The sequence below is a fragment of the Pongo abelii genome, chromosome 15, assembly GCF_028885655.2.
Source record: "Pongo abelii isolate AG06213 chromosome 15, NHGRI_mPonAbe1-v2.0_pri, whole genome shotgun sequence".
NCBI classification, from domain to species: Eukaryota; Metazoa; Chordata; class Mammalia; order Primates; family Hominidae; genus Pongo; species Pongo abelii.
In genome coordinates, this window is record NC_072000.2 from 67,744,554 (window position 1) to 67,771,479 (window position 26,926).

The 26,926-nt window shown below is 43.4% G+C and overlaps 1 protein-coding gene and 2 pseudogenes across 1 annotated transcript; 1 reads left to right on the forward strand and 2 right to left on the reverse strand.

Annotated features, from left to right (window-relative positions):
* Positions 1-14,471: 14,471 nt before the first annotated feature.
* LOC100455576 (2-amino-3-ketobutyrate coenzyme A ligase, mitochondrial-like) lies at positions 14,472-16,181 on the reverse strand (annotated as a pseudogene).
* A 1,560-nt stretch (positions 16,182-17,741) lies between these two features.
* WDR89 (WD repeat domain 89) lies at positions 17,742-20,666 on the reverse strand (the record flags this gene model as incomplete). Its single annotated transcript, NM_001131926.1, is given in 1 exon segment — positions 17,742-20,666. A coding segment is annotated over 1 exon segment (1,164 nt). The 3' UTR covers positions 17,742-19,471.
* A 1,508-nt stretch (positions 20,667-22,174) lies between these two features.
* Positions 22,175-22,592, forward strand: LOC100455941 (10 kDa heat shock protein, mitochondrial-like; annotated as a pseudogene).
* The last annotated feature ends 4,334 nt before the right edge of the window (positions 22,593-26,926 follow it).

Consider the following 26,926-nt stretch of genomic DNA (forward strand, 5'->3'; position numbering starts at 1 on the left):
TTTTCTTTCTCTTTTTCTTTTTCTTTTCTTTCTTTCTTTTTTTTTTTTTTTGAGACAGAGTCTCACTCTGTTGCCCAGGCCTGAGTGCAGCGGCATGATCTTGGCTCACCGCAACCTCCGCCTCTTGGGTTCAAGCCATTCTCCCACCGCAGCCTCCCAAGTAGCCAGGATTACAGGCACATGCCACCACACCCGGGGCTAATTTTTGTGTTTTTAGTAGATAAATGTTTCATCATGTTGGTCAGGCTGGTCTTGAACTCCTGGCCTCAAGTGATCTGCCCGCCTCAGCCTCCCAAAGTGCTGGGATTACAGGCGTGAGCCACGGTGCCCGGCCCGCAATTAAAAAAAAATTTTTTTTTAATACTTTAACTCCAGTAGAGTGGCTAGAGCCATAGTTATCCCAGCCTATTCAGGAAGATTACTCGAAGCCTCGAGTTCATGATCAGCCTGGGCAGTATAGCAAGACCTTGTCATATACACACACAAAAATGAAAGTTAACATGCTCAGGAGACTGAGGCAAGTGGATTGCTTGAGCCCAAGAGTTCAAAGCCAGCTTGGGCAACATAACAAGACCCTGTCTCTTAAGAAAAGTCAGGCCATGTGCAGTGGCTCACGCCTGTAATCCCAGCGCTTTGGGAGGCCGAGGCAGGCGGATTACCTGAGATCAGAGTTCGAGACCAGCCTGACCAACATGGAGAAAGCCCGTCTCTACTAAAAATACAAAATCAGCTGGGCATGGTGGCTCATGCCTGTAATCCCAGCCACTCGGGAGGCTGAGGCAGGAGAATCACTTAAACCCGGGAGATGGAGGTTGCAGTGAGCCAAGATCACATCACTGCACTCCAGCCTGGGCAACAAGAGCGAAACTCCATCTCAAAAAAAAAAAAAAAGAAAGAAAGAAAAGTCAACATAGTTAATACGGAAGCAGCTGTGGGTATCGTAGAAAGGGTGGTGAAGTGGAGTCAATTAGAAGGTCAGGGTTGCAGACCTGGCACTGCTAATTCCTAGCTGTGTGACCTCGGGCTTACATTTAACCTCTAAGCCTCCGTGTCCTCACTGGTAAAATGAAGATCATGCCTCCTACTGCAAAGAGTTTTGCAAGGGTTAAATGCAATGATGTGTGTGCAGGATTGCCAACACTAAAGCATGATTCAAAAGGAAGGCATGGTGATAACGATGGATTTCTCTATAACTTGGCTTTCCCACTGTCATGTCTGGCCATATCTTGGCATGGTGGGGCATTGGGGCATCAGCTCCAGCTTCTTCACTTTTCCATCTGTCCTACTTTCTCCACATCAGGGCATCAGGTTAGTTTATCAAGTTTAACTGCTGGCCGGGCATGGTGGCTCAAGCCTGTAATCCCAGCACTTTGGGAGGCCGAGGCAGGCAAATCACGAGGTCAGGAGTTCAAGACCAGCCTGGCCAATATGGTGAAACCCCGTTTCTACTAAAAATACAAAAAATTAGCTGGGCGTAGTGGCGGGTGCCTGTAATCCCAGCTACTTGGGAGGCTGAGGCAGAAGAATCGCTTGAACCCAGGAGGCAGAGGTTGCAGTGAGCCGAGATCGAGCCACTGCATTCCAGCCCAGGTGACAGAGTGAGACTCCGTCTCAAAAATAAAAAATAAAAAAAAGTTTAACTGTTAACACTTGACTTTGTTTCTCCTTTGGCCCCTCTCTCCAATATTATACTATTTAATTTAGAGGGACAGTTTCTTCTAGTGTACAGCAAATACAAATATACAAACTATTCTTGGTGTTTAATCTGCTAATTAACTTCAAATCTGAAAGAATATATTTTGTAAGATTCAGTCACCCTACAAGTATTCATTAGTGTCAGGCATTGGCTAACGAATACAGTAATGAACAGTGGACAAGATCATTGCCCTCAATGACCCAATCATTTTTGCAAGTGAGACAGGTATTAAACAAGTAAGCAAAAGTATAGGCTGTGATCATTGCTAGGAAGGAAATAATCAGTGTGGTGTAATGGAGAATGACTTCAAAGGCAGGGGCTCCTTAGATAATAATGCAATATCAGACAGGGTGTGGTGGCTCACACACCTGTAATCCTACCATTGTGGAAGCTGAGGCTGGAGGATCACTTGAGACTAGGAGTTTGAGACCAGCCTGGACAATACAGAGAGACCCTGTCTCTACACAAAAACTAAAAATATAAAAGAGTAGCCAGCATGGTGGTATGCTCCTGTAGTCCTAGCTGCTCAGGAGGCTGAGGCAGGAGGATCACTTGAGCCTAGGAATTTAAGGCTACAGTGAACTGGGATCATGCCACTGTACTCTATCCTGGGCGACAGATCAAGACTGTCTCAACAACAAAAAAACAATATAAAAAATGTAGCTTATTTGCTAATATTGTTTAGCCTCTCAAAGAAAAATGAGGGTGGGAATGGTTGCAATATGTCATCTTCCATGAATATATCCAAGTCTTTTAAATTCCACCTCAGGTTTGTATACTTGCTGTTTCCTCTGCCAAGAATGTGCTGCCTTCAACTTTTTAACTCCTTATCTTTCAGGTCTCAGTTCAAATATTGTCTCCTAAAAGCAAAGCTTCCCAAAAAGCTAGGAAGGTTTATACATACCATGCTTCTGCAGTCATGTGTCACATAATGACATTTCAATGACAGATCACTTATATGATGGAAGTCCCATAAGATCATAATGGGTATTTTTACTGCACCTTCTGTATGCAGTGGCGCGATGTCAGTTCACAACAACCTCCGCCTCCCAAGTTCAAGTGATTCTCCTGCCTCAGCCTCCCAAGTAGCTGGGATTACAGGGGCCTGCCACCATGCCTGGCTGATTTTTGTATTTTCCGTAGAGATGGGGTTTCACCGTGTTGGCCAGGCCGGTCTCAAACTCCTGACCTCAGGTGATCTGCCTGCCTCGGCCTCCCAAAGTGCTGGGATTACAGGCATTAGCCACCGAGCCCGGCCCCTTCTGTATGTTTAGATACACAGATACTTACTATTGTGTTACAATCGCCTACAGTATTCAGTGCAGTAACATGCTATGCAGGTTTGCAGCCTAGGAGCAATTGGATATATCATATAGCCTAGGTGTGCAGTGAGCTGTACCATCTAGGTGGTGTAAGTATACTCTATCATGTTCTCACAACAAAATTGCCTAACGATGCATTTCTCAAAATGTATTCCCATCATTAAGTAATGCATGGCTGTATTTCTTTTCTGGTTTTTGTTTGTTTTTTGAGACGGTGTCTTGCTCTGTCACCCAGGCTGGAGTACAGTGGCACCATCTCGGCTCACTGCAAGCTCCGCCTCTCGGGTTCAAGCGATTCTCCTGCCTCAGCCTCCCGAGTAGCTGAGATTACAGGCACCTGCCACCACACCCAGCTAACTTTTGTGTTTTTAGTAAAGACGGGGTTTCACCATCTTGGCCAGGCTGGTCTTGAACTCCTGACCTCATGATCCACCCGCCTCGGCCTCCCAAAGTGCTGGGATTACAGACATGAGCCACTGTGCCCGGCCTTTTCTGAATATTTTTAATTGACCTGTCTTAGTCTTCTGCTGCATCTGATTAGATGTTAAATACATCCATTGAGTTAACTTAGTGACAGAATGTCCGTTTGAATTTTTATAGATATGTTAATGTTACTGTTGAAATTATCCACCTTTTCATCTTTTTAAATGTTTCATATGTTAATCAGTAATTATTTTTAAATTTTTTTCATTCGGGAAGTTCCTAAATTATTATTTTAAGCCTTTTTCTGAAAAGGCTAATGTCTGGATCTCCTTTTGTTGTATGTTTTTTTCCCTCTAGATTATCAGTCTATGGTTTTGTCTTTTTTTTTTTTTTTTGAGACGGAGTTTTGCTCTTGTTGCCCAGGCTGGAGTGCAGTGGCACAATCTCGGCTCACTGTAACCTCTGCCTCCTGGGTTCAAGCGATTCTCCTGCCTCAGCCTCCTGAGTAGCTGGGATTACAGGCATGTGCCACCACGACCAGCTAATTTTGTACTTTTAGTAGAGATGGGCTTTCTCCATGTTGGTCAGGCTGGTCTTGAACTCCCGACCTCAGGTGATCCGCCTGCCTCGGCCTCCCAAAGTGCTGGGATTACAGGCGTGAGCCACCACGCCCGGCCGGTTTTGTCTTTTTGCATCCCTATTTTGTATTGAATGTCAGACATTGTGTGTGTATGTGTGCACACACACGTGGCCCAGATGATATTATTTTTCCCCAAAGATGATTCCTCCTTTCATGATTTTTCTTTAATTAATTTCATATTTTTTAGAGATGAGATATTGCTATGTTGCTCAGGCTGAAGTGCAGTGGTTATTACAGGTGCAATCACATCACACCACAACCTTGAACTCCAGGCCTCAAGCGATCCTCCGATCTCAGCCTCCTGAGTAGCTGGGACTATAGTCTTGCACCACATGCCCAGCCCCTTCATAAATAATTTTAATAGAATCAATTAAAGGCTTACATAATCATTGTAATTCCTAGAATATCAAATATCAGACCTACAGCACTGGAGTAGGTAGTTGTTAAGTTCTTGAGAGCTTCTCCTGAATTTGTAAATCTCACAGACGTCTATGAAATCAAATCTGTAGCAGCATAAAAAATAGTTCTCTAGAAGCTCAACTAGAAGCTGTCTTAAAATTCATATATGCCCAGTTATCTGCCTTTACTTGTCTTTATATAATAAAGGCCTCATTTATTATTTATTTATTTATTTTTATTTATTTTTTGAGATGGAGTTTTGCTCTTGTTGCCCAGGCTGGAGTACAATGGCGCCATCTTGGCTCACCGCAACCTCTGCCTCCCGGGTTCAAACTATTCTCCCGCCTCAGCCTCCCCAGTAGCTAGGATTACAGGCATGCGCCACCACGCCGGGCTAATTTTTTTTTTGTATTTTTAGTAGAGACGAGGTTTCTCCTTGTTGGTCAGGCTGATCCCCAACTCCCGACCTCAGGTGATCCGTCCGCCTAGGCCTCCCTAAGTGCTAGGATTACAGGCGTGAGCCACTGCACCCGGCCTATAATAGCCTCTTTCTTTTTGACCTTTCAATACTCACATGAATGCCTCTTATTAGTAGATGTGCCAGACTAAACTGGATAGGAAAGAGGTTCTGAGAAATGCAGTTCCTAGATTCTCTGCAACGCAAAGAAACCCTTAAAATGGGGGTGTTTGTGATGCCAAGTTGACAATAAACAATTTGGCTTAAAAAAGGCATTTGATCCAATGTCACATTTGGGGCTACAAACTTTTCTTCAGCATCTTCATCACAGAAAACAGTTCAAATAAAATTTAGCAGTAAAATACAAAGCAAAAAAACAACTACAACCTGACGATCTGTTAGTGTAATTCAACTAGAATACCAAATTCCAAACCAAAAAGCTGTTATTTGAATTATTATTATTATTATTTTGAGACGGAGTCTCGCTCTGTCGCCCAGGCTGGAGTGCAGTGGTGCGATCTCAGCTCACTGCAACCTCCGCCTCCCGGGTTCAAGCAATTCGTCTGCCTCAGTCTTCTGAGTAGCTGGGATTACAGTTGGGACTACAGTTGGGACTACAGGCGTGCGCCACCAAGCCCGGCTAATTTTTTTTTTTTTTTTTTTTTTTTTTTAGTAGAGACGGGGTTTCACCATATTGGCCAGGCTGGTCTTGAACTCCTGACTTTGTGATTCGCCCACCTTGACCTTCCAAAGTGCTGGGATTACAGGCGTGAGCCACCGCGCCTGGCCTCAATTATTTTTAGTGCAATTTTCTCTTGAAATACTTAGGAGGGGTGCTTGACTCATGCCTGTAATCCTACTACTTTGGAAGGCCTAGGCAGGTGGATTGCTTGAGATCAGGAGTTTGAGACTAGCCTTGGCAACATGTTGAAACCGTCTCTACAAAAAATACAAAAATTATCTGGGCATGGTGATGCCTGCCTGTAAATGGTGTCACTGCACTCCAGCCTGAATGACAGAGTAAAACACTGTCTTAAAAGAAGGAAGGAAGGAAGGAAGGAAGGAAGGAAGGAAGGAAGGAAGGAAGGAAAATACTTGGCTTTGGTTTTCTTTGTAATCCAGCTGGTAAGAGGCAGTTGAAAGCAAATATGTATGTAATATGTATTTATTTCTTTTTTCTTTTCTTTTTTTTTTTTTTTTTTGAGACAGAGTCTCACTCTGTCGCCCAGGCTGGAGTGCAGTGGTGCAATCTCGGCTCACTGCAAGCTCCGCCTCCTGGGTTTATGCCATTCTCCTGCCTCAGCCTCCCAGGTAGCTGGGACTACAGGCGCCCGCCACCACACCCGGCTAATTTTTTTGTATTTTTTTTAGTAGAGACGGGGTTTCACCATGTTAGCCAGGATGGTCTGGATCTCCTGAGCTCGTGATCCGCCCGCCTTGGCCTCCCAAAGTGCCGGGATTACAGGCATGAGCCACCGTGCCCGGCCTATTTATTTCATTTCTTATTTCTCTATTGGTCTATTTTCATGCGGACCAGTCTGCTAGTACAATAATGGTGAAATAACAGTGGACCAACTAACATTTATACTGTTGCTTTCAATAACTTATTGAGGAAGTCACCTAATAAAGTTGGATGAACATGTTACTGCTTTAGAGCAATGGCTGAACTTCCAGATATTGTTGTTGTTGTTGTTGTTTGGTTTTGTTTTGAGACAATGTCTCTCCCTGTCACCCAGGCTGGAGCGCAGTGGTGTGATCACGGTGCTCTACAGCCTCAACCTCCCAGGTCAAGTGATCCAACCACCTCAGTCTCTTGAGTAGCTGGAACCACAGATGTACACCACTATACTTGGCTAGTTTTTTTGTTTTTTGTAGAGATGGGGTCTCACTATATTTCCCAGGCTTGTCGTCTCAAACTCCTGAGCTCAAGCAATCTGCCTGCATTGGCCTTCCAAAGTGCTGGAATTACATGTGTGATCCACTGCACCCAGCCCTGAACTTCAAGTTTTTTAAAGGAAGGTAGGGTTTTCCAGTGATCAGATATATATATATATATATTTTTTTTTTTTTTTTTTTTTTTTTTGAGACAGAGTCTCTCTCTGTCACCTAGGCTGGAGTGCAGTGGCACAATCTTAGCTCATTGCAACCTCCACCTGCCAGGTTCAAGCAATTCTCCTGCCTCGGCCTCCCCCATAGCTGGGATTATAAGCACACACCACCATGCCCAGCTAATTTTTTGTATTATTAGTAGAGATGGGGTTTCACCATGCTGGGCAGACTGGTCTCGAACTCCTGACCTTGTGATCCGCCCACCTCGGCCTCCCAAAGTGCTGGGATTACAGGCATGAGCCACCGCGCCTGGCCTTTTATTTATTTATTTATTTTTTCTGAGACGGAGTCTTGCTCTGTTGCCCAGACTGGAGTCCAGTGGTGCGATCTCAGCTCACTGCAACCTCCGCCTCCCTGGTTCAAGTGATTCTCCTGCATCAGCCTCCCAAATAGCTGGGACTACAGGCACATGCTGCCACGCCTGGCTAGTTTTTGTAATTTTAGTAGAGACAGAGTTTCAGCATGTTGGTCAGGCTGGTCTCGAACTCTTGACCTTGTGATATGCCCACCTCCACCTCCCAAAGTGCTGGGATTACTGGCGTGAGCCACTGTGCCCGGCAGTGATCAGATCTTTAAAGAGAAAACAAATTAATAGTATAAACTCATAAAAGTAGTATCAGAGAAGAAAAAAGAGGCAAATTTTAAGTAAATAAAAATAGCAACAAATACAAAAACAAAAAATAATACCTAGGTGCCACTGTCCAATAGAATATGCAATCTAATAATTTCCACAGCTCAAGATCATGTTATCTTTGTTTTTGTTTTTGGGACAGGATCTGGCTCTGTCACCCAGGCTGGAGTGCAGTGGCATGATCTCAGCTGCCTGCAACCTCTGCCTCCTGGGCTTAAGCCATCCTCCCACCTTAGCCTCCCAAATAGCTGGGGCTACAGGTGTGCACCACCACACCAGGCTAATTTTTGTGCATATATATATATATAGAGAGAGAGAGAGAGAGAGAGAGAGACAGAGAGAGACGGGGTTTTGCTGTTTTGCCCAGGCTGGTCTCAAACTCCTGGGGTCAAGCGATCTGCCTGCCTTCACCTCCCAAAGTGCTAGGATTACAGGCGTGAGCCACTGTGCCCCGCCAAGATAACATTATCTACATCAGAGTTACCTTTAATTCTTGCTATTTTGTAGACCTTGTTTTCAGCTTATTTCTGAATTTTCTCACTTAGAGAGCAAGGGAGCAGTGATGCGCAGGTGTGTATACAGAAATACAGGCTCACTAATTAGGCAAGGACATGAGTTGTTGGGGCCACTTGAGACCAGTTGGGGAAAGAGTTTGAGGCTCAGTGGTAATTGTGGCGGTAGTTGGACTAATGCAGTGTTGAAAGTGAGTTCACCAGAGGTACAAGATTTTCTCCTGGTCAGGCACATTGGCTCACACCTGTAAACCAACACTTTGGGAGGCTGAAGCAGGAGGATCACTTGAGCCCAGGAGTTCGAGGTTGCAGTGAGGTAATTGTGCCACTGTACTCCAGCCTGGGCAACAGAATGAGACTCTGTCTAAAAAAAAAAAAGAGAATCATAGGCAAAGAAACAGACCCTCTTCCATTGGATGTTGTTGAATGTGGACATGATCACTGGCACTGTTACAGTCATCTTATTAACTTGAAGGTAATTAGCTGACAAGCTGAAGATTTGCAGAACAAAAAAATGGAGACCTGGGTGGGGTGGCAGTCATCTGTAGTCCCAACTGGAAAGCTGAAGTGGGAAGATCCCCCAGGCCCAGGAGTTGAAGACCAGCCTGGGCAACACAGTGAGACCCCATCTCCCCAAAAAGAAAAAAGGTAAGAATTTGGATTCTTGTTCACAACCAACCCTGGAAATGTCCTACTTCTGAACTTATGTGAGGTAATTTTTTTTGTTGTTTTTTTGAGATGGAGTCTCACTCAGCATTGCCCAGGCTGGAGTGCAACGGTGCGATCTTGGCTCACTGCAACCCCTACCTCCCAGGTTCAAGTGATTCTCTTGCCTCAGTCTCCTGAGTAGCTGGGATTACAGGTGCCTGCCACCACACCAAACTAATTTTTGTATTTTTAGTAGAGACGGGCTTTTGCCATGTTGGGCAGGCTGGTCTCAAACTCCTGACCTCAGGTGATCCACCTGCCTCAGCCTCACACAGTGCTGGGATTACAGGCATGAGCCACCGTGCCTCGCCGGAATTTTAAAATTTTGTGTAGGAATAAGGTCTCACTATATTGCCCAGGCTGGTCACGAACTCCTGAACTCAAGTGATCCTCCTATTTCAACCTCCCAAAGTGGTGGGATTACAGAAGTGAGCCACTTAGTCTGGCCACATTTGTATGTTTTCTGTGTGCCTATTACTAGCTCCCAAACACACCAATATTCATTCAAAGTGACTTTCTTTTCAAATTTCTTCTCTTTCTCCCTCTGTCTTCCTCCCTTTTTCCTTTTTTCTTCCTTTCTTTCTTTTTTTTTTTGAGATAGTGTCTTACTCTGTTGCCAAGGCTGGAGTGCAGTGGCACCATCTCGGCTCACTGCAACCTCTGCCTCCCAGATTCAAGCGATTCTCCTGCCTCAACCTCCCGAGTAGCTGGGATTACAGGTGTGCGCCACCACGCCTGGCTAATTTTTGTGTTTTTAGTAGAGACAGGGTTTCATCATGTCGGCCAGGCTGGTCTTGAACTCCCAACCTCAAACGATCCGCCCAACTCCCTCCGTTTTATTTCTATACCCACTCCCATTCCCTTCTCCCCCATGCCAGGTAACCATTCTATGGTGTTAATATATAAAATTGTTATGAGTTCTTGCATAAAGTGAACTGTTAGTTGTAATATCTTAATTAATATAAATGGTTTTCCCCACACATGCATTCTTACTGCTTTCACTGGGTACTGTTTTTTATGATTGAGCCATGTGGCTAAGTGTACATCTTGTCTGTGGTTTTTAACTATTGTTACTTCATTGTGTACATCCACCACATTTTTACCTTTCTCCAGGTGTAGATATCCAGGTTGTCTCTGACCCCATGATGTCAAAAATAATTCCCAATAATGGACCTTTATGAAAATCTCTTTAGGATATTACACCAAGCAGTGCAATTGCTAGGTCAGAGAGTACATGAACACTTAGGTATGTTCTTGCTCTCCAGAATAGGCGCATCCATTTACACTTTTTTTTTTTTTTTTTTGAGATGGAGTCTCACTCTGTCGTCCAGGCTGGAGTGCAATGGCGCAATCTCGGCTCACTGCAAGCTCCGCCTCCCGGGTTCAAGCGATTCTCCTGCCTCAGCCTCCCAAGTAGCTGGGACTACAGGCACCTGCCACCACGCCCAGCTAATTTTTGTATTTTTAAAGTAGAGATAGTGTTTCACCATATTGGCTAGGCTGGTCTCGAACTCCTGACCTTGTGATCAACCGCCCTCGGCCTCCCAAAGTGCTGGGATTACAGGCGTGAGCCACCGCGCCCAGCTGTTTACACTTTCATCAGTGGTGCAAGAGGGTTTCTTCAGGCCCACATGCCTTCAACATTTGGTGTCATTCAATTTTACAATTTTTGTAACTCTAAATAGTATAAAGTGGACATTTTAAATTTTCATTTCCTTATTTTATCTGTTGAGACAGGGTCTCACTTTATTGCCCAGGCTGGCTTGCAGTGGCTCAATCATGGCTCACCACGGCCTCAACACCCTGGAGTTCAGCAATTCTCCCACCCCAGCCTCCTGAGTAGCTGGGACTACAGACACACACCACTATGTCCGGCTAATTTTTGTGTTTTTTGTAGAGATGCGGTTTTAACATGTTGCCCAGGCTGGTCTTGAACTCAAGCAATCCGCCCAACTTGGCCTCCCAAAGTGCATGAATTATAGGCATGAGCCACCACACACAGCCTCTCCAACACTTTCTTCTATTATAGTTTCAACCTTTTGCCATTTAATATATCTGGAGTATAGCTTTGTGTTATGAAGGGATCTAACTTCGGCTGGGCACGGTGGCTCATGCCTGTAATCCTAGCATTTTGGGAGGCTGAAGCAGGTGGATCACTTGAGATCAGGAGTTCAAGACCAGCCTGGCCAACATGGCAAAACCTCGTCTTTACCAAAAATACAAAAATTAGGCCGGGTGCGGTGACTCACACCTGTAATCCCAGCACTTCGGGAGCCTGAGGTGGGTGGATCACCTGAGGTCAGGGGTTCAAGACCAGCCTGACCAACATGGTGAAACCCCATCTCTACTAAAAATACAAAAATTAGCTGGGCACGATGGCAGGCACCTGTAATCCCAGCTACTCGGGAGGCTGAGGCAGGAGAATCGCTTGAACCCAGGAAGCGGAGGTTGCAGTGAGCCGAGACTGCAACATTGCACTCCAGCCTGGGCAACAATAGCAAATTTCTGTCTCAAAATACGGAAACAAAAACAAGAAAAACAAAAATTAGCTGGGCGTGGTGGCAAGCACCTATAATCCCAGCTATTCGGGAGGCTGAGGCAGGAGAATTGCTTGAACCCGGTGGGGGCGGAGGTTGCAATGAGCCGAGGTCATGCCACTTCACTCCAGCCTGGGTGAAAGAGCAAAACTCCGTCTCAAAAAAAAAAAAAGAAAAGAAAAAGGAAAAGTAAAGAAAAAGAAAAAGAAAAAAGAGAAGGGATTTAGTTTCATTTGTCTCTAGCAAGCCAGTATTCTCAACACCATGTAATAAAAACTCTTCCTTTTTCATGGTGTCATCTTTGTAAATATTAAATTGCCATATATCCGTGGGTTGTCTCTGGACTCTATTCATTTGCATTATTCTTAGGCCATGTCACAGTTTTTACTACTATGATTTTGTAGAATGTCTTAGTATCTGGTAGGGAAAATAATCTCTTTTTTTCGGGGGACGGAGTTTCGCTCTTGTCGCCCAGGCTGGAGTGCAATGGAGCGATCTTGGCTCACTGCAATCCCCGCCTCCTGGGTTCAAGCGATTCTCCTGCCTCAGCCTCCTGAGTAGCTGGGATTACGGGCGTGTGCCACCACGCCCAGCTAATTTTTGTATGTTTAGTAGAAGCAGGGTTTCACCTTGTAGGTCAGGCTGGTCTCCACCTCCTGACCTCAGGTGATCCACCAGGCTCGGCCTTTCAAACTGCTGGGATTACAGGCATGAGCCACCGTGCCTGGCCCTTCCATACAAATTTTAAAGTAAGCTTGAGTTCATCAAGAAATCCAACTGGAATTTTTATTGGGATTAATGTAATCTGCTTTTTCACATTAAATTTAGAATGTTCACTTTTATAATATTATCATCTCATTGGAAGCACAGAATGTTCCTTAGGTTATTTTCCATGTCTTCTTTAGAGTTTTAAAGCTTTCTTCAAATAGACCTTGCGTAACCTTGGTTAATTCCTTGATATTTTACATTTTTATACCTATTGTGAAATGATATGCTTTGGATTTTCATTGGCTGATCTTATTTATACTGGCGACCTTGCCGAATCGATTGTTGAATTTTTTAGGTAGATATCATTTGCAAAGGAGAGGTTTTGTTTTCTCTTCTCTTCCAATCCTTACATGCTGTAATTGTTTTTCTTTCCTTATAATATTAATTAGGATCCATACTACTATAAGCCTCCCCAGTGAGTGGTGGTCTCAAAAGGAACGCATTTAATCTAACATTTCTCCACTAAGTATAATGTTTACTGTAGGTTTCGGTTTTTGTTTTGAGACACAGTCTCACTCTGTCACCTAGGCTGGAATGCAGTGGTGAGATCATGGCTCACTGTAGCCTCCCACCTGAGCCTCCCAAGTAACTGGGACTACAGGAACACGCCACCACACCTGGCTAACTTTTTGTATATCTATTTTTAATTTTTGTAGTGATGGGATTTTGCCATGTTGCCTAGGCTGGTCTCAAATTCCTGGGCTGAAGCACTCTGCCTGCCTCGGCCTTCTAAAGTGCTGGGATTACAGGTGTGAGCCAGCACACCCGGTCCCTACTGTAGGTTTTTATTATATAAACTTTCACCAGGTTTAAGTACTGTATTGCTAACTTAGCCAGGTGTGGTGGTGCACACCTGTAGTCCCAGCTACTCGGGAGACTGAGGCAGGAGAATTGCTTGAACCTGGGAGGTAGAGGTTGCAGTGAGCCGAGATTGCACCACTGCACTCCAGTCTGGGCAACAGAGCGAGACCCTGTCACACACACACACACACACACACACACACACACAAACATACACATACGCACATATTCTATTGCTAACTTGATGTTTATATTTTTCATAAATAGTTGTGAAGCTTTCCCATGTTTTTCCGTGTCAATTAAGAAAATCTTGGCTGGGTGTGGTGGCTCACACCTGTAATCCTAACACTTTGGGAGACTGAGGTGGACGGATCACCTGAGGTCAGGAGTTTAAGACCAGCTGGCCAACATGGCGATACCCCGTCTCTACTAACAATACAAAAAAATTAGCTGGGCATGGTGGTGGGTGCCTGTAATCCCAGTTACTCGGGAGGCTGAGGCAGGAGAATCGCATGAACCTGGGAGGCAGCAGAGGTTGCAGTGAGCCGAGATTGCACCATTGCACTCCAGCCTGAGCAAAAAGAGTGAAACTCAGTCTCAAAAAAAAAAAAAAAAGATAATCTTGATTTTTTTCCCTTTGTCCATTACAGTAATGTGAATACATATTGATAAGCAAAATGGAACTATTTTCATTTTTATCTGGTTTGGGATCAACATTACATTAGCCTTATAAGTTATTAAGATAGCTTCCCTGGCTTTTGTTTCCTATTTGGTATTTTTTTTGTTTTTGGTAACAGCTTTTACTGAGATAGAATTCACATACTATACAATTCATGTATTTAAAGTGTACAATTCAATGGTTGCTAGTGTATTCATAATTGTGTAACTATCATCACAGTCACTTTTAGTACCCCCCAAAGAAATCTCAAACCCTTTAGCTGTCACCCACCAATCATCCCATCCTTCCCCCTCCTTCCAGCCCAAGGTAACCTCTGACACATGTTCTTTCCCCATAGATTTCACTATTTTGGCCATTTCATATAAAGGGAATGGTTCAATATATAGGCTTTTGTGGCTTTTACTTAGCATGTTTTCAGGATTCATCCAAGTTGTAGCATGTATTAATATCAGTATTTTGGGGCCGGGTGTGGTGACTCAAGCCTGTAATCCCAGCACTTTGGGAGGTCGAGGCGGGTGGATCACTTGAGGTCAGGAGTTTGAGAGCAGCTTAGCCAACATGGTGAGACCTCATATATACTAAAAATACAAAAATTAGCCAGGCGTGGTGGCTGGCACCTGTAATCCCAGCTACTTGGAGCCTGAGGTAGGAGAATCGCTTGAACCTGGGAGATGGAGGTTGCAGTGAGCCGAGATCACACCACTGCACTTCAGCCTGGGTGACAAAGTGAGGCTCTGTCTCAAAAAAAAAAAAAAAAAAAAAAAAAAAAAAAAAAAAAAAAAAAGCATTCATTTTTATGGCTGAATAATATTCCACTGAATGGATATACCACATTGTTTGTTTTGTTCTGTTTTGTTTTTTCACAGCAAATTTTCATACTGTTGTTTCACATTCTCACAGCCCTCAGCACAGGCCACATCCCAGCCCAGCTCTGGGACTTTAGTTCAGGGCTCAGAACCTCTGGTCTCGGCTGATCAAAAACCTCCTTTCACCCTGTGGCGGTAGGTGGACCTTGGCTCTGCTCGTCCCTACTCAGAGCTCAGGGCAGTGCCCTGTACAGCCACCCCACTTCCACGAAGGCCTCCACGCAGCAGTCAATATCTTCCTCATTGTGCAATGCTGAGATCTGTACTCGGATCCGGGCCTTGCCCTTGGAGACCACGGGGTAGCTGAACCCAATGACAAAGATACCTCTCTTCAGTATGTCATCTGCCATGCGAGGTCAGCTGGGCATCACCCAGCATCACAGGGCGGATGGGGTGACTGGCTCCTGAGACAGTGAATCCAGCAGCTTTCATCTTACTACAGAACCACTGGGTCCTGGCAGCCATAGACTGGACGATGGTGTTGCTCTCCATGAGCAGATCTAGGGCCTTGGAGGCACAGCCAACAACAGCACATGGCAGACTGTTGGAGAAGAAGTAGGGCGTGGCAGCAGCAGGGACACCAGGGGCCCAGGCCCTGTTGCATAGCCCCTTGATTCTCCACCCAGGGCCTTCCCCAGGGTGGAGTTGATGATGGTGACCTGGCCCATCACGCCCAGCATCTCATCTGTGCCGTGTCCTGTGAGTTCCAGGAAGCCAGTGGCATGGCATTCATCCACAAAGACCAGGGCGCCATATCTAGAGGCGAGGCGGCAGATCTTCTGCAGGGGCACGATGTCGCCATCCATGGAAAAGGCCCCATTGGTGGCCACCAGGCACAGCCGATGCTTCTGGGCCTCCTGCAGCCTGGCTTCTAGGTCGGCCACGTCCAGGTGGTGATAGCGGTACTTGTGGGCCTTGCACAGGCAGGTGCCGTGGATGATGGAGGCACAGTTCAGCTCGTCCGACAGGACTGCGTCCTCAGGTGTCAGCAGGGCCTCAAAGAGGCCGGCGTTGGCGTCACAACAGCTGGGATAGAGGATGGCATCCTCCCGCTGGTGGAAGCGGGCTATTTTTGCTTCTAGATTCTCGTGGATGCTTTGGGTTCCACGGATGAAGCGGACCGAGCTAAGGCCAGCTCCAAAGAGCCTGCAGACCTGCCTGAATCACCTCGGGGTGGCTGCTCAGGCCCAGGTAGTTGTTGGCACGTAAGTTGAGGATTCCTCCGGAGACGCCGCCCACGTGGATGTGCGGCCCCTGAAGGGACGTGATGACCCGCTCACTCTTCCAGGTGCCAGCTCCGCGGATCCCTTCCAGCTCCCCCTCCAGAATGCCGCGCAGCTGGGGCAGCACTGACTGCGCGCTGCGGCCGCAGGGCACCCCGGAGAGTGCGGCGGGCCAGGCGTTTCCAGCCCACATTGCTCCTACCTGCCCAGAGAGCACCTGCCTGCCCAAAAGCCGTGCGCACCGCCATTGGTTATCCATTCATCTACTGATGAACACTTGGATTGTTTCCACCTTTTGGCTAGTATGAATGTTACTGTGAACACTCATGTACAAGTTCTTGTGTGGACATATGTTTTCAATTCTTCTGGGCATATACCTAGGAGTGGAATTGCCTGGTCAAATGGCAGCTGTACAACTGCCTGAGGAACTTCTGGACTGTTTTCCAAAGCAGCTCCACCATTTTACATTCCCACCAGCAGTGTATAAAGATTCTAATTTCTTCAGATCTTCAGAAGACACAATTTTTATTAATATTATAGCCATCCTAATGGGTGTAAAGTGTTCTGGTTTGCATTTCTTTGCTAATGATAGAGTATCTTTGCATGTGCATACTGGCCATTTGTATATCTTCTTTGGAGAAACGTCTATCCAGATCCTTTGATCAATTTAAAAATTGGGTTGTCTTTTCAATACTGAGTTGTAAGATTTCTCCATATGTTCTGGACACAAGTTCCTTACCTATGATTTGCCAACATTTTCTCTTTCTATGGGTTAGTGCAATTACTTTTGCACCAACCTATCTTTTTGAGGGTCTCTTTTAATTGGTGAGTTAAATCCACTTATACTATTTACACTGTTCTCCACATGGTCAAATGCATTGGGTAACCTATAAGTTCAATTTTCTCCCTGGACATCTCCCTCCTGATATCCTCTGTCCTGCTCCAGTCTGGACTGAATATAGTGCTGCAAAGCTGTTATCTTGCCACAATGCTAGGTTGGTTCCCTGATTTTTGCTATCTCTGCTCTTCCTTGATTTACTTCCTTAATTTCTGTGGAGTGTATCCTTCAGCAGCCTTTGAAAAAAATGGCATGAAGAGTAAAGTTTGAGATTTTGTATGTGCAATGTTTTGTTTTCTTTTGTTTTGTTTTGAGATAGAGTCTCACTCTTGTTGTCTAGGCTGGAGTGCAATGGTGCACAATTTTGGCTCACTGCAACCTCTGCCTCCCAGGCTCAAGCAATTCTCCTGCCTCAGCCTCCCAAGTAGCTGAGATTACAGGTGTGTGCCACCATGCCTAACTAATTTTTGTATTTTTGGTAGAGACGGGGTTTCACCATGTTGGCCAGGCTGGTCTTGAACTCCTGACCTCAGGTAATCCGCCTGCCTCGGCCTCCGAAGGTGCTGGGATTACAGGCGTGAGCCACCGCACCCAGCCAACCCACAATGTTTTTAACTTCACGCCTGAAGATAGCCTGACTGGTCATAGAACTACTATTTCCTGGGTTTAGCCAGTGAGAGTTTGGTTACAAATGGATACTTTGTTACCTATATCAATTTGGTTCCTGAGGTTCAGAGAACAACTAGGAAATATTCATTTGACAAGGGATATCTCAAAAAATTTATCATCTATTTGCTGCATGAGTTTGGAGAGCTGTAAATTCAAATAGGTAGGAATCTGTCCTGAGAACTCTGAAGGCATTGATCCACCATCTTTTGTCATCCGGATCTGCTAATGAGTCTAACACAACTGTAAATCTGTTCCTAAGTGATTTTTTTTTTTCCGGGCACTTGCAGGATTTTCTATTTATTCTGGGGGTTCTGAAACTTCACAGTGCTATGCCTTGATGTGGATCTTTTTCATTCATTACACTTGACACTCTGCTGTGCCTTTCAATCTAAAGACTGAACTTCTGGAATAGCCACTATATTAGTCCATTTTCACACTCTATAAATAACTGTCCAAGACTGGGTAATTTATAAAAGAAAGAGAGTTTAATTGACTCAAGAGTTCAGCATGGCCAGGGAGGCCTCAAGAAACTTACAATCATGGGGGAAGGCAAAGGGGAAGCAAAGCACCTTCTTCACAAGGCTTCAGGAGAAAGAGTGAGGAATTAAAGGGGCAGAGTCCTTTATAAAACCATCAGATCTTGTGAGAACTCACCCACTATCAGGAGAACAGCATAGGAGAAACCACCCCCATGATCCAATCACCTCCCACCAGGTCTCTCCCTAGACATGTGGGGATTATGGGGATTACAATTCGAGATGAAATTTCGGTGAGGACACAGACAAACCATACCAACCGTTTATGTTATTTCTAATAACCCACTGCCATTTCTTTAACTTTTTTCACTTTCTAAAACTGTTAGTCTGGTTTTAGACCCCTGTATTTATCTTCTGTGGCTTTCATCTTTTCTGTCTCTTTCAGTTCTACTTTCAGGAATATTTTCTCACCCGCATCTTCCAACACTATTAATTACTTTTGAATTTTAAATATTTTTAATTTTAAAAAGCCCTATTGTTTTGATAGTTTCACTTCCAATTGTTTTATGAATGCGATTTCCCCAGATATCTTTCAAACTAATTTTTTTATTCACTACACAGCACTGTCTTATAGTTTAAAGATTCTGAAAAACACAATTTTTAACGCTTATGTAGTCCTCCATCAAAACATCAATGTACTGAAGATTTTAAGCAGCATGAGGCATCACCACGTTTTTGTTTCTTCCCCCTCATTTCCCCGCCCCTACCAGATCTGTTTTTGATGTTTAGCCTAGAAGTAGCAAGAAGGATGAACTGAAGCAGATTAGAGATCGAGCTGGTAATCCAGGTGAGAAATAATGAAAGTCTTCTCTGGGGTAACAGTGGTGAGGTAAAGGCAAAAGGATAGCTGACAGACGTTAGGAGGTGAAATGGCACAGGACTTGGTGAAAAACTGGTTAGGAGAAGAGGGAAGAGAAAAGTCCAGGTTATCCTCAGATTTATGGTTTGGACAACAGGAAGAATAGCAATTTCTCCAAGTTGAGTCCTAGTATAAATATTTTCATTTTTGTATTTCACTTTGAGTCTCAATTTACCAAGATAACTTCCTTTCAATCAGCAAAACACCTGTTTACTACTTACTAACAATATTAAAGATGCAAATATTTACTAAATATTTTCTCATTTTACATAGATGCCTATCATTTTATTTCTTAAAAAGTTTAATTCTATTTACTCATTAAAATACTTACATTTAAATACTCCAACATAATACATTAGGTGTATTAAACATATAGATGCTCCTCAGATGAAGAATATAGTCTGATCTGGTTTTATACACAACAAAGACAATTCAGAATGTAAAAAACTGGGCCTAAAAAATGCAGCCAACCACCTGTTTTATTAAGTTTTACCAAGTATCTCCTTCTAAAAAGTCCTTATCAGAGCTATTTCTTTAAAGCCAACATTTACTACATTAACAGATGGGTTCTTTAAATGAGAAATTTTACTTTCAACTCACTGATTTTATACTTAGAGGCTTTAAAATTTTTTAGAATATGTGAAGACCGGAATTAAACCATTCTCACCATATTTTTCCAGGACTGTTTGCTAACTGGCTTGTTTTTACATAAAGCTTTAAACATGTCTACCATGGGTAGTAAACAAGAAGGACTATTTGAAACTATAAAACCTACCAAACAAAGTGCCAAATGCATTATCACTGCTTTTTCCTTCTTTTATAAGAATCATTACTATGAACTCGTACTCGTTGGTGCACAGAGGATGCTATTTTCATACTCTCTTTCTTTGTAAAGGTCTTCTCTATAGCTCCAGGTTTCCAAAGTAACAACTGTGCATCTTCTCCTCCAGTCAACAAAGAATCATCTTGCACATTCCAACAGAAAGAACGGACTGTAGCAGCATGCCCTCCCTGAAGGCTAGTCACATGGGTCAGTCCTGACATGCTGCAGTTCATCAAATGAATCCTTCCTTTGTTTGTTCCTCCAATAACATGCAATGTGTCTGTCTTTTCATGATATAGGCCACCAATCAAATAGTCCAAAGCATCTTCTTTCATGTTAACTACTTCTCTGACATCCTGGATGTTCAAACGTGTAACTGGTTCATCAGTATCCAGATGATTAAGATCCCACCAATAAAATCCTTCATCATGTGTCATGCAGTAAATCTGTTTATAACCTTTCCCAGACCAACCAATACAGCTTACTGATGAAATTGAGTTACAGGTTGTAACCAGTGCATCCTCCTCATTATCAATATTAATATCAAATACATTTACCAGGCCATCAGATGAACCTGAGACTACCATGTTGGGATTGCTGGGATGGAAACGTACTTGAGTGACATCATCACTGTGTGTCTCTGAATATGCACCAAGTGGGTCTTTAGTTGTAGATAAATCCTGAGAATTCATCCTTGCATCCCAAAACACCAACAATGCATCATCATCAACTTTTTCTGTACCAGCACAAATAATATGATCATTACAATTAATATCAAAACTGATCAAAATATTGGAAGGGTAACCCTTGAAGAGCTGAACAGGTTTTTCTCTGGCTACTCGAGCATCCCAACATTTTACAGTGCCATCAGTACATGCTGAATATACACTGTCACAGGAATTTGCAAATCTGACTCCATTAAGAAGTCCAGGATATCCACTAAATTCTCGTAGTACACTTAACCTTTCTTTATCATATATTCTGATTGATCCATTAGAACATAAAACAGCAACCAAGTTTTCCTTTCCTGCTTGGACAGTCTTTGATGTGTCTATACCAAGAAGGTAAGTGGGCTCTTTGGTTCCTAAGGAACATTTAACAATGTGCAGATTAGCAAATTGTTCCTCAATCTTTTCCATATCAACAGCAGCATCCAAGGATAGTAAAACTCTGTAAAAAAAAATAATAATAAAAATAAAAATTAATGCTTAACAATGGAGATACATAAAAAAATTTAACTTGAAGTTTCTCTAAAATTGCAATTAAATCAAGAACATTTTCCTCTGAGGGCTGGCATGAATCAATCAATCAACAGAAATGTATTCTAATACTATAATAATTTCCTTCCTATGACGTAACTAAAACTCAGTTGCCTTCTAATTCAATCACTCTTTAATACTGAATTTACTGCCAGGAGTGGTGGCTCACACCTGTAATCTCAACACTTTGGGAGGCTGAGGTAGGAGGACTGCCTGAGGCCAGGCATTAGAGACCAGCCTGAGCAACATGGGGAGACCCCCCCGTCTCTTCAAAAAATAAATTAGCAGGGCATGGTGGCCTATGCCTATAGTCCTAGCTACTCAGGAGGCTGAGGTAGGAGGATTGCTTGAGACCAGGAAGTTGAGACTACAGTGATCCATGATCATGTCGCTGTCCTTCAGCCTGGGGAATAAAGTGAGATCCTGCCTCAAAAAAGAAAAAAAATGCTGAATTTACTATATATATTTTACGCTAGTAAGAGAATAAAAAACATGTACATACGCCACCCAGTAGTTCCTTTTAGCTCAAACCCAATTACTGGTTCTACTCAAGTCATCTTCAGGATTGGCAAGGATCTCCACTTTGGAATAATCTTCTGGCCCCAGCTGCCTTACACAACTTTAGAATTTAAACACAGATATGTAGGCAAAAAAAAAAAAAAAAAAGGTTTCCCAAAAATATTCATGCCTTAATCCCTGGAATCTGTGAATATGTTAGGTTACAAAGGAAAACTGAAGTTGTACATGGAATTAAGGTTGCTAATCAGCCTAATTTAAGGCTAACCTTAAAATAGGGAGATTATCCTAGATTATCTGTTATCACCGTGGCCCAATATGATAACAAGTGTCTTTAAAAGTGGAAAAGGGAGGCAGAAGAGTCAGAGGAAGAGGTTCCCACAGAGGAAAGGCAAAGACACAGAGAGATACAATGGTGCTGGTTTTGAAGACAGAGGCTGAGGGTGGCCTCTAGAAACTAAAAAGCAAGAAAAGATTTTCCTCTAAGCCTCCAAATGGAAATGCAGCCCTGTTGACATCTTAATTTTAGCCCAGTGACATCCATTTTGGACTTCAGACCTCCAGAACCATTAAGATAATAAACTTATGTTATTTCAAACAACTAAGTTTGCAGTAATTTGTTATAGCAGCAATAGGAAACGAATACAACAGAGGTTCCCAGTATAGAATCCCGGAGAAGTGCTTCTAAGGAAGTAGCAGCTTGTGATGGTAGAAGTGGGATTTGAACCTAGGCATTCTGGCTTCAGGCTTCACGGACTGTGCTCTAAACCACCATACTAGATTGCCTCTCCAGGGTGGGCTGTATGTAGGACAAGTTCAAGGCCAGAAAAACATGCATGCCTAGTAACACTATAATAAATTCTTGACACTAGAGCAGGGTACGAGTCTGAGGAGGAGGAAGTCATGGCAGGACAAGCGTTTAAGTTTCTTCCACTCTTTGACCGAGTATTGGTTGAAAGGAGTGCTGTTGAAACTGTAACCAAAAGAGCCATTATGCTTCCAGAAAAATCTCAAGGAAAAGTATTGCAAGCAACAGTAGTCGCTGTTGGATCAGGTTCTAAAGGAAAGGGTGGAGAGATTCAACCAGTCAGTGTGAAAGTTGGAGATAAAGTTCTTCTCCCATAATATGGAGGCACCAAAGTAGTTCTAGATGACAAGGATTATTTCCTATTTAGAGATGGTGACATTCTTGGAAAGCACGTAGACTGAAGTAAGTCACTATTGAAATGGCATCAACATGAAGCTCTCCATTCCACTGAAGTTCTGAAATCTTTCATCATGTAAATAATTTCCATATTTCTTTTATAATAAACTAATGATAACTAATGAAAAAAATAAAATAAATTCTGCTATTGTGCTTTCTCATCAGTGAATATTCTTTCTAGCCTAACAAATTCATTTTCATTCTTAAGATGAAATGTTTTTTCTGTTGCTTTAGTGATATCTTCTTAAGCATCTGTCTTTTCATCTTTAAAAGGAGAAATGAGTACTAACTCAAGAACTGTTAGGAGGATTAACTAATGCATGCCATGTGTTCTGCACAATGTCTGGCATATCATAATACATACACAATAGATGTAATAGGTCGGGCGTGGTGGCTCATGCCTGTAATCCCAACACTTCTGGAGGCCGAGGCAGGGATCACTGAGGTCAGGAGTTCGAGACCAGCCTGGCCAACATGGTAAAACCCCGTCTCTACTAAAAATACAAAAATTAGCTGGGTGTTGTGGTGCACACCTGTAATCCAGCTACTCGGGAGGCTGAGGCAGAACTGCTTGAGGTAGAGGTTGCAGTGCGCCAAGGTCATGCCACTGCACTCCAGCCTGAACAACAGAGCGAGATTCCGACTCAAAAAAAAAAAAAAAAATGATGATGATGGCTGGACATGGTAGCTCACACCTGTAATCCCAGCACTTTGGGAGGTCAAGGCGGGCGGATCACCTGAGGTCGGGAGTTCGAGACCAGCCTGACCAACATGGAAAAACCCCGTCTCTATTAAAAATACAAAATTAGCCAGGCATGGTGGCACATGCCTGTAATCCCAGCTACTCGGGAGGCTGAGGCAGGAAAATCGCTTGAACCCAGGAGAAAGAGGTTGCAGTGAGCCGAGATCGCGCCATTGCACTCCATCCTGGGCAACAAGAGTGAAACTCCATCTCAAAAAAAAAAAAAAAAAAAAAAAAAAAAAAGATGTAATATAAAAATTACCAGTATCACCATGACTGATATCACTAATATCATATAAGGGAGAATTTGGATCTATCAGAGAGCTCCAAATAGCACAATTACATCAAACAGCAAAAAATATTAGTAAGTTGGATTTGGGTTTTTTAAAATTTATTTATTTTTTTGTATTTTTAGTGGAGATGGGGTTTCACCGTGTTAGCCAGGATGGTCTCGACCTCCTGACCTCGTGATCTGCCTGCCTGGGCCTCCCAAAGTGTTGAGATTACAGGCGTGAGCCACCACGCCCAGTCTGGATTTGGGTTTAAAATAGAAATAAGCATTCCCTCCAACTTTTAATTTTCAACATTTATTTTTACTTATTTTTTCCTTTGGAGATGGCATCACAGCTCATTAATTTTCAACATTTATAAGTGCACACACACAAAAAGCTCTAATACACACACACAGTTCACCTTCTAGGTTCACTGTTAACTTCTTGCCAAATTTGCTTTCTCTCTCTACACACACACACACACACACACACACCACTGCTTTTTAAAAATGAACCTTTTGATGAGAGTTAGCTGCAGACAAAGTATCACTCCATTCCTAAATACTTCACCATAACAGCATCTCTCCAACCTTTTGTTTTTCATGTCATGGAATTTTTTGAATATCCTATTCTTCAACAACTTTCATCCAAAGAGTTCAAGATCTATTGATTGTCCTTGCCTAAATCAATGATTATGCTAGAATCTGCAAAACAGTTCTTTTCTATCATTCTTTCTACCTTAGCAGGCATTCTTCTATAAACAAGAGCTTTTTTCCTTTCTCTGTTTCTTTGACTAGGAAATCATGACTCTTAAAAACTGTGTATCATAATCTATTGCTTTGTTGCTTTTTGATGCTCAAAGTGTTTAGACTTGGCCATTAAGACCCTTTAAGCCAGCTTCTGTAGCCTTCTGATAGGACCCCATCAGTCTGTAAGCCGTACATGAGAGAAACTCTGAGGAAGCGTTAGGTAGCTCTAAAAATGGTGTGCTTCCTTCAACTTAAGTATTCAGACATGAAATGACCATTTTCCAGTAATGCTGGGGTAGTCACCTCCACAGCTGCTGAGGTAACCAGCACAGTACAACTGTTCTGTGGTTTTCCTGCCAGACGAAATGGCCTTACCTTGAACACGTCAGGCTTGCTCCTGCCTCAGGACTGCAGCAACAGCTGTTTGCCTGGAGTATTCTTTCCCTGCATGTCTGCATGAGTGACTCCTTCCTGTTATTCAGGTCTCAGCATATGTCACCTGCCCAGAGAGAGTCTCTCCCCCGCCAATCAACGTGAAAAAGCCCCTGTCATTTCCTATCACATCCTTATCCTGTTTCACTTATTTAAAAATTAAAAATGATGGCCAGGTGCAGTGGCTCATTCTTGTAATCCCAGCACGTTGGGAGGCCAGGGCAGGTGGATTGCTTGAGCCCAGGGGTTCGAGACCAGCCTGGGCAACAAGGCTAAACCCCATCTCTACAAAAAAATGCAAAAATGAGGCAGGTGTGGTAGTGCACTCCCAGCTACTCGGGAGGACTGCTTCAGCTCGGGAGGTAGAGGTTGCAATGAGCCGAGATCATGCCACTGCACTCCAGCCAGGACAACAGGGCAAGACCCTGTCTCAAAAAAACACCGACAAACAAAATTTAAAATGTTTAATTATGAAGTATTTCAAATGTACAAAGGTGTAGAAAAAAAATAAGACACCCAAACATGTACCACCTATGCTTAACAAATATTAACATTTTTTACTGTATCTGCCTCAGTTTAACAAAATGGAACATTACAGACACAAGAAAAACTTCACTCCAATAATTAAGAATTTAGAATAATGGCACCATATTTATATGTATCTTTCTTGCAATTTGCTCTTTTTACTCAATGTAATTTTTTAAAAGTCCTGTTTTAGTGGTGAACTTATTACCTCTTTCTTGCTTATTTGTTAATAAGTGGTTGCTGAATACATTAATGCCTAACTGATTCAACTTTCACACATTAAAATCACCATGTAAGGACGCTGTGGTCAACTATAGACCACATTTATGATAGTTAAGATTATAATGGAGGCCAGGTGTGGTAACCCATGTTGTGTAATCCCAGCACTTTGGGAGGCCAAGGCGGGCAGATCACTTTAGCCTAGGAGTTTGAAACCAGCCTGAGCAACATAACGAAACCCCATCTCTACACAAAAAATACAAAAATTAGCCAGGCATGGTGGCGCATGCCTATAGTCCCATCTACTGGGGAGGCTGACGCAGGGGAATGCTTGAGCCCGGGAGGCTGAGGCTGCAGGGAGCTGTGATTGCACCACTGCACTCCAGCCTCGGCGACAGAGCAAGACACGTGCTGTCTCTCTCTCTCTCTCTCTATATATATATATATACACACACACACATATACACACACACATATATACATACATACATATATATACATATACACACACACACACACATATATATATATGAGCTGGGAAAGTTCCATCATCTAATTGTGGTCCCTGCAAATTCATGGCACAATGCATTACTCATGTGTCTGTGGTGATGCGTGTATAAACAAACCTATTGCACTGCCGGTCATATAAAAGTATGGTACATACAATTATGTACAGTACACAATACTTCATAAAGACAATAAAGGACTATGTTACGGGTTTATGTTACTGGTTTAAAAGTCCAATACTATACTTTTTTTTTTTGAGACGGAGTTTCGCTTTGTCACCCAGGCTGGAGTGCAGTGGCATCATCTCAGCTCACTGCGACCTCTGCCTCCCGGGTTCAAGAGATTCTCCTGCCTCAGCCCCCCAAGTAGCTGGGATTACAGGCATCTGCCACAATGCCCAGCTAATTTTTGTGTTTTTAGTAGAGACAGGGTTTCACCATGTTGGCCAGGCTGATCTCGAACTCCTGACCTCAGGTGATCCACCCACCTCGGTCTCCCAAAGTGCTGGGATTACAGACATGAGCCACCATGCCCGGCAAGACTATACTTTTAATCGTTATTTTACAGTGTACTTTCTCTACTTATTAAAAGGAAGTTGACTGTGAACAGCCTCAGGCAAGTCCTTCAAAGGGTATTCCAGAAGGCACTGTTCTCATAGAAGATGACAACTCCATGTGTTATTGTTCCTAAAAACCTTCCAGTGGGACAAGACATGGAGTAGAAGACCACAAAATTGATGATCCTGACCGTGTGTGGGCCTAGGCTAATGTGTGTGTCTTTTTTTTTTTTTTTTTTTTGGAGGCAGGGTCTTGTTCCATCACTCAGCGCAGTAGCACCATCATGGCTCACTGCAGCCTCAACCTCCCAGGCTCAGGCCACCACATCCAGCTAAGTTTTGTATTTTTGGTAGAGACAGGGTCTCACTATTTTAATCAAGCTGGTCTCAAACTTCTGGGCTCAAGCAATCTTCCTGCCTCAGCCTCCCAAAGTGGTGAGATTACAGGC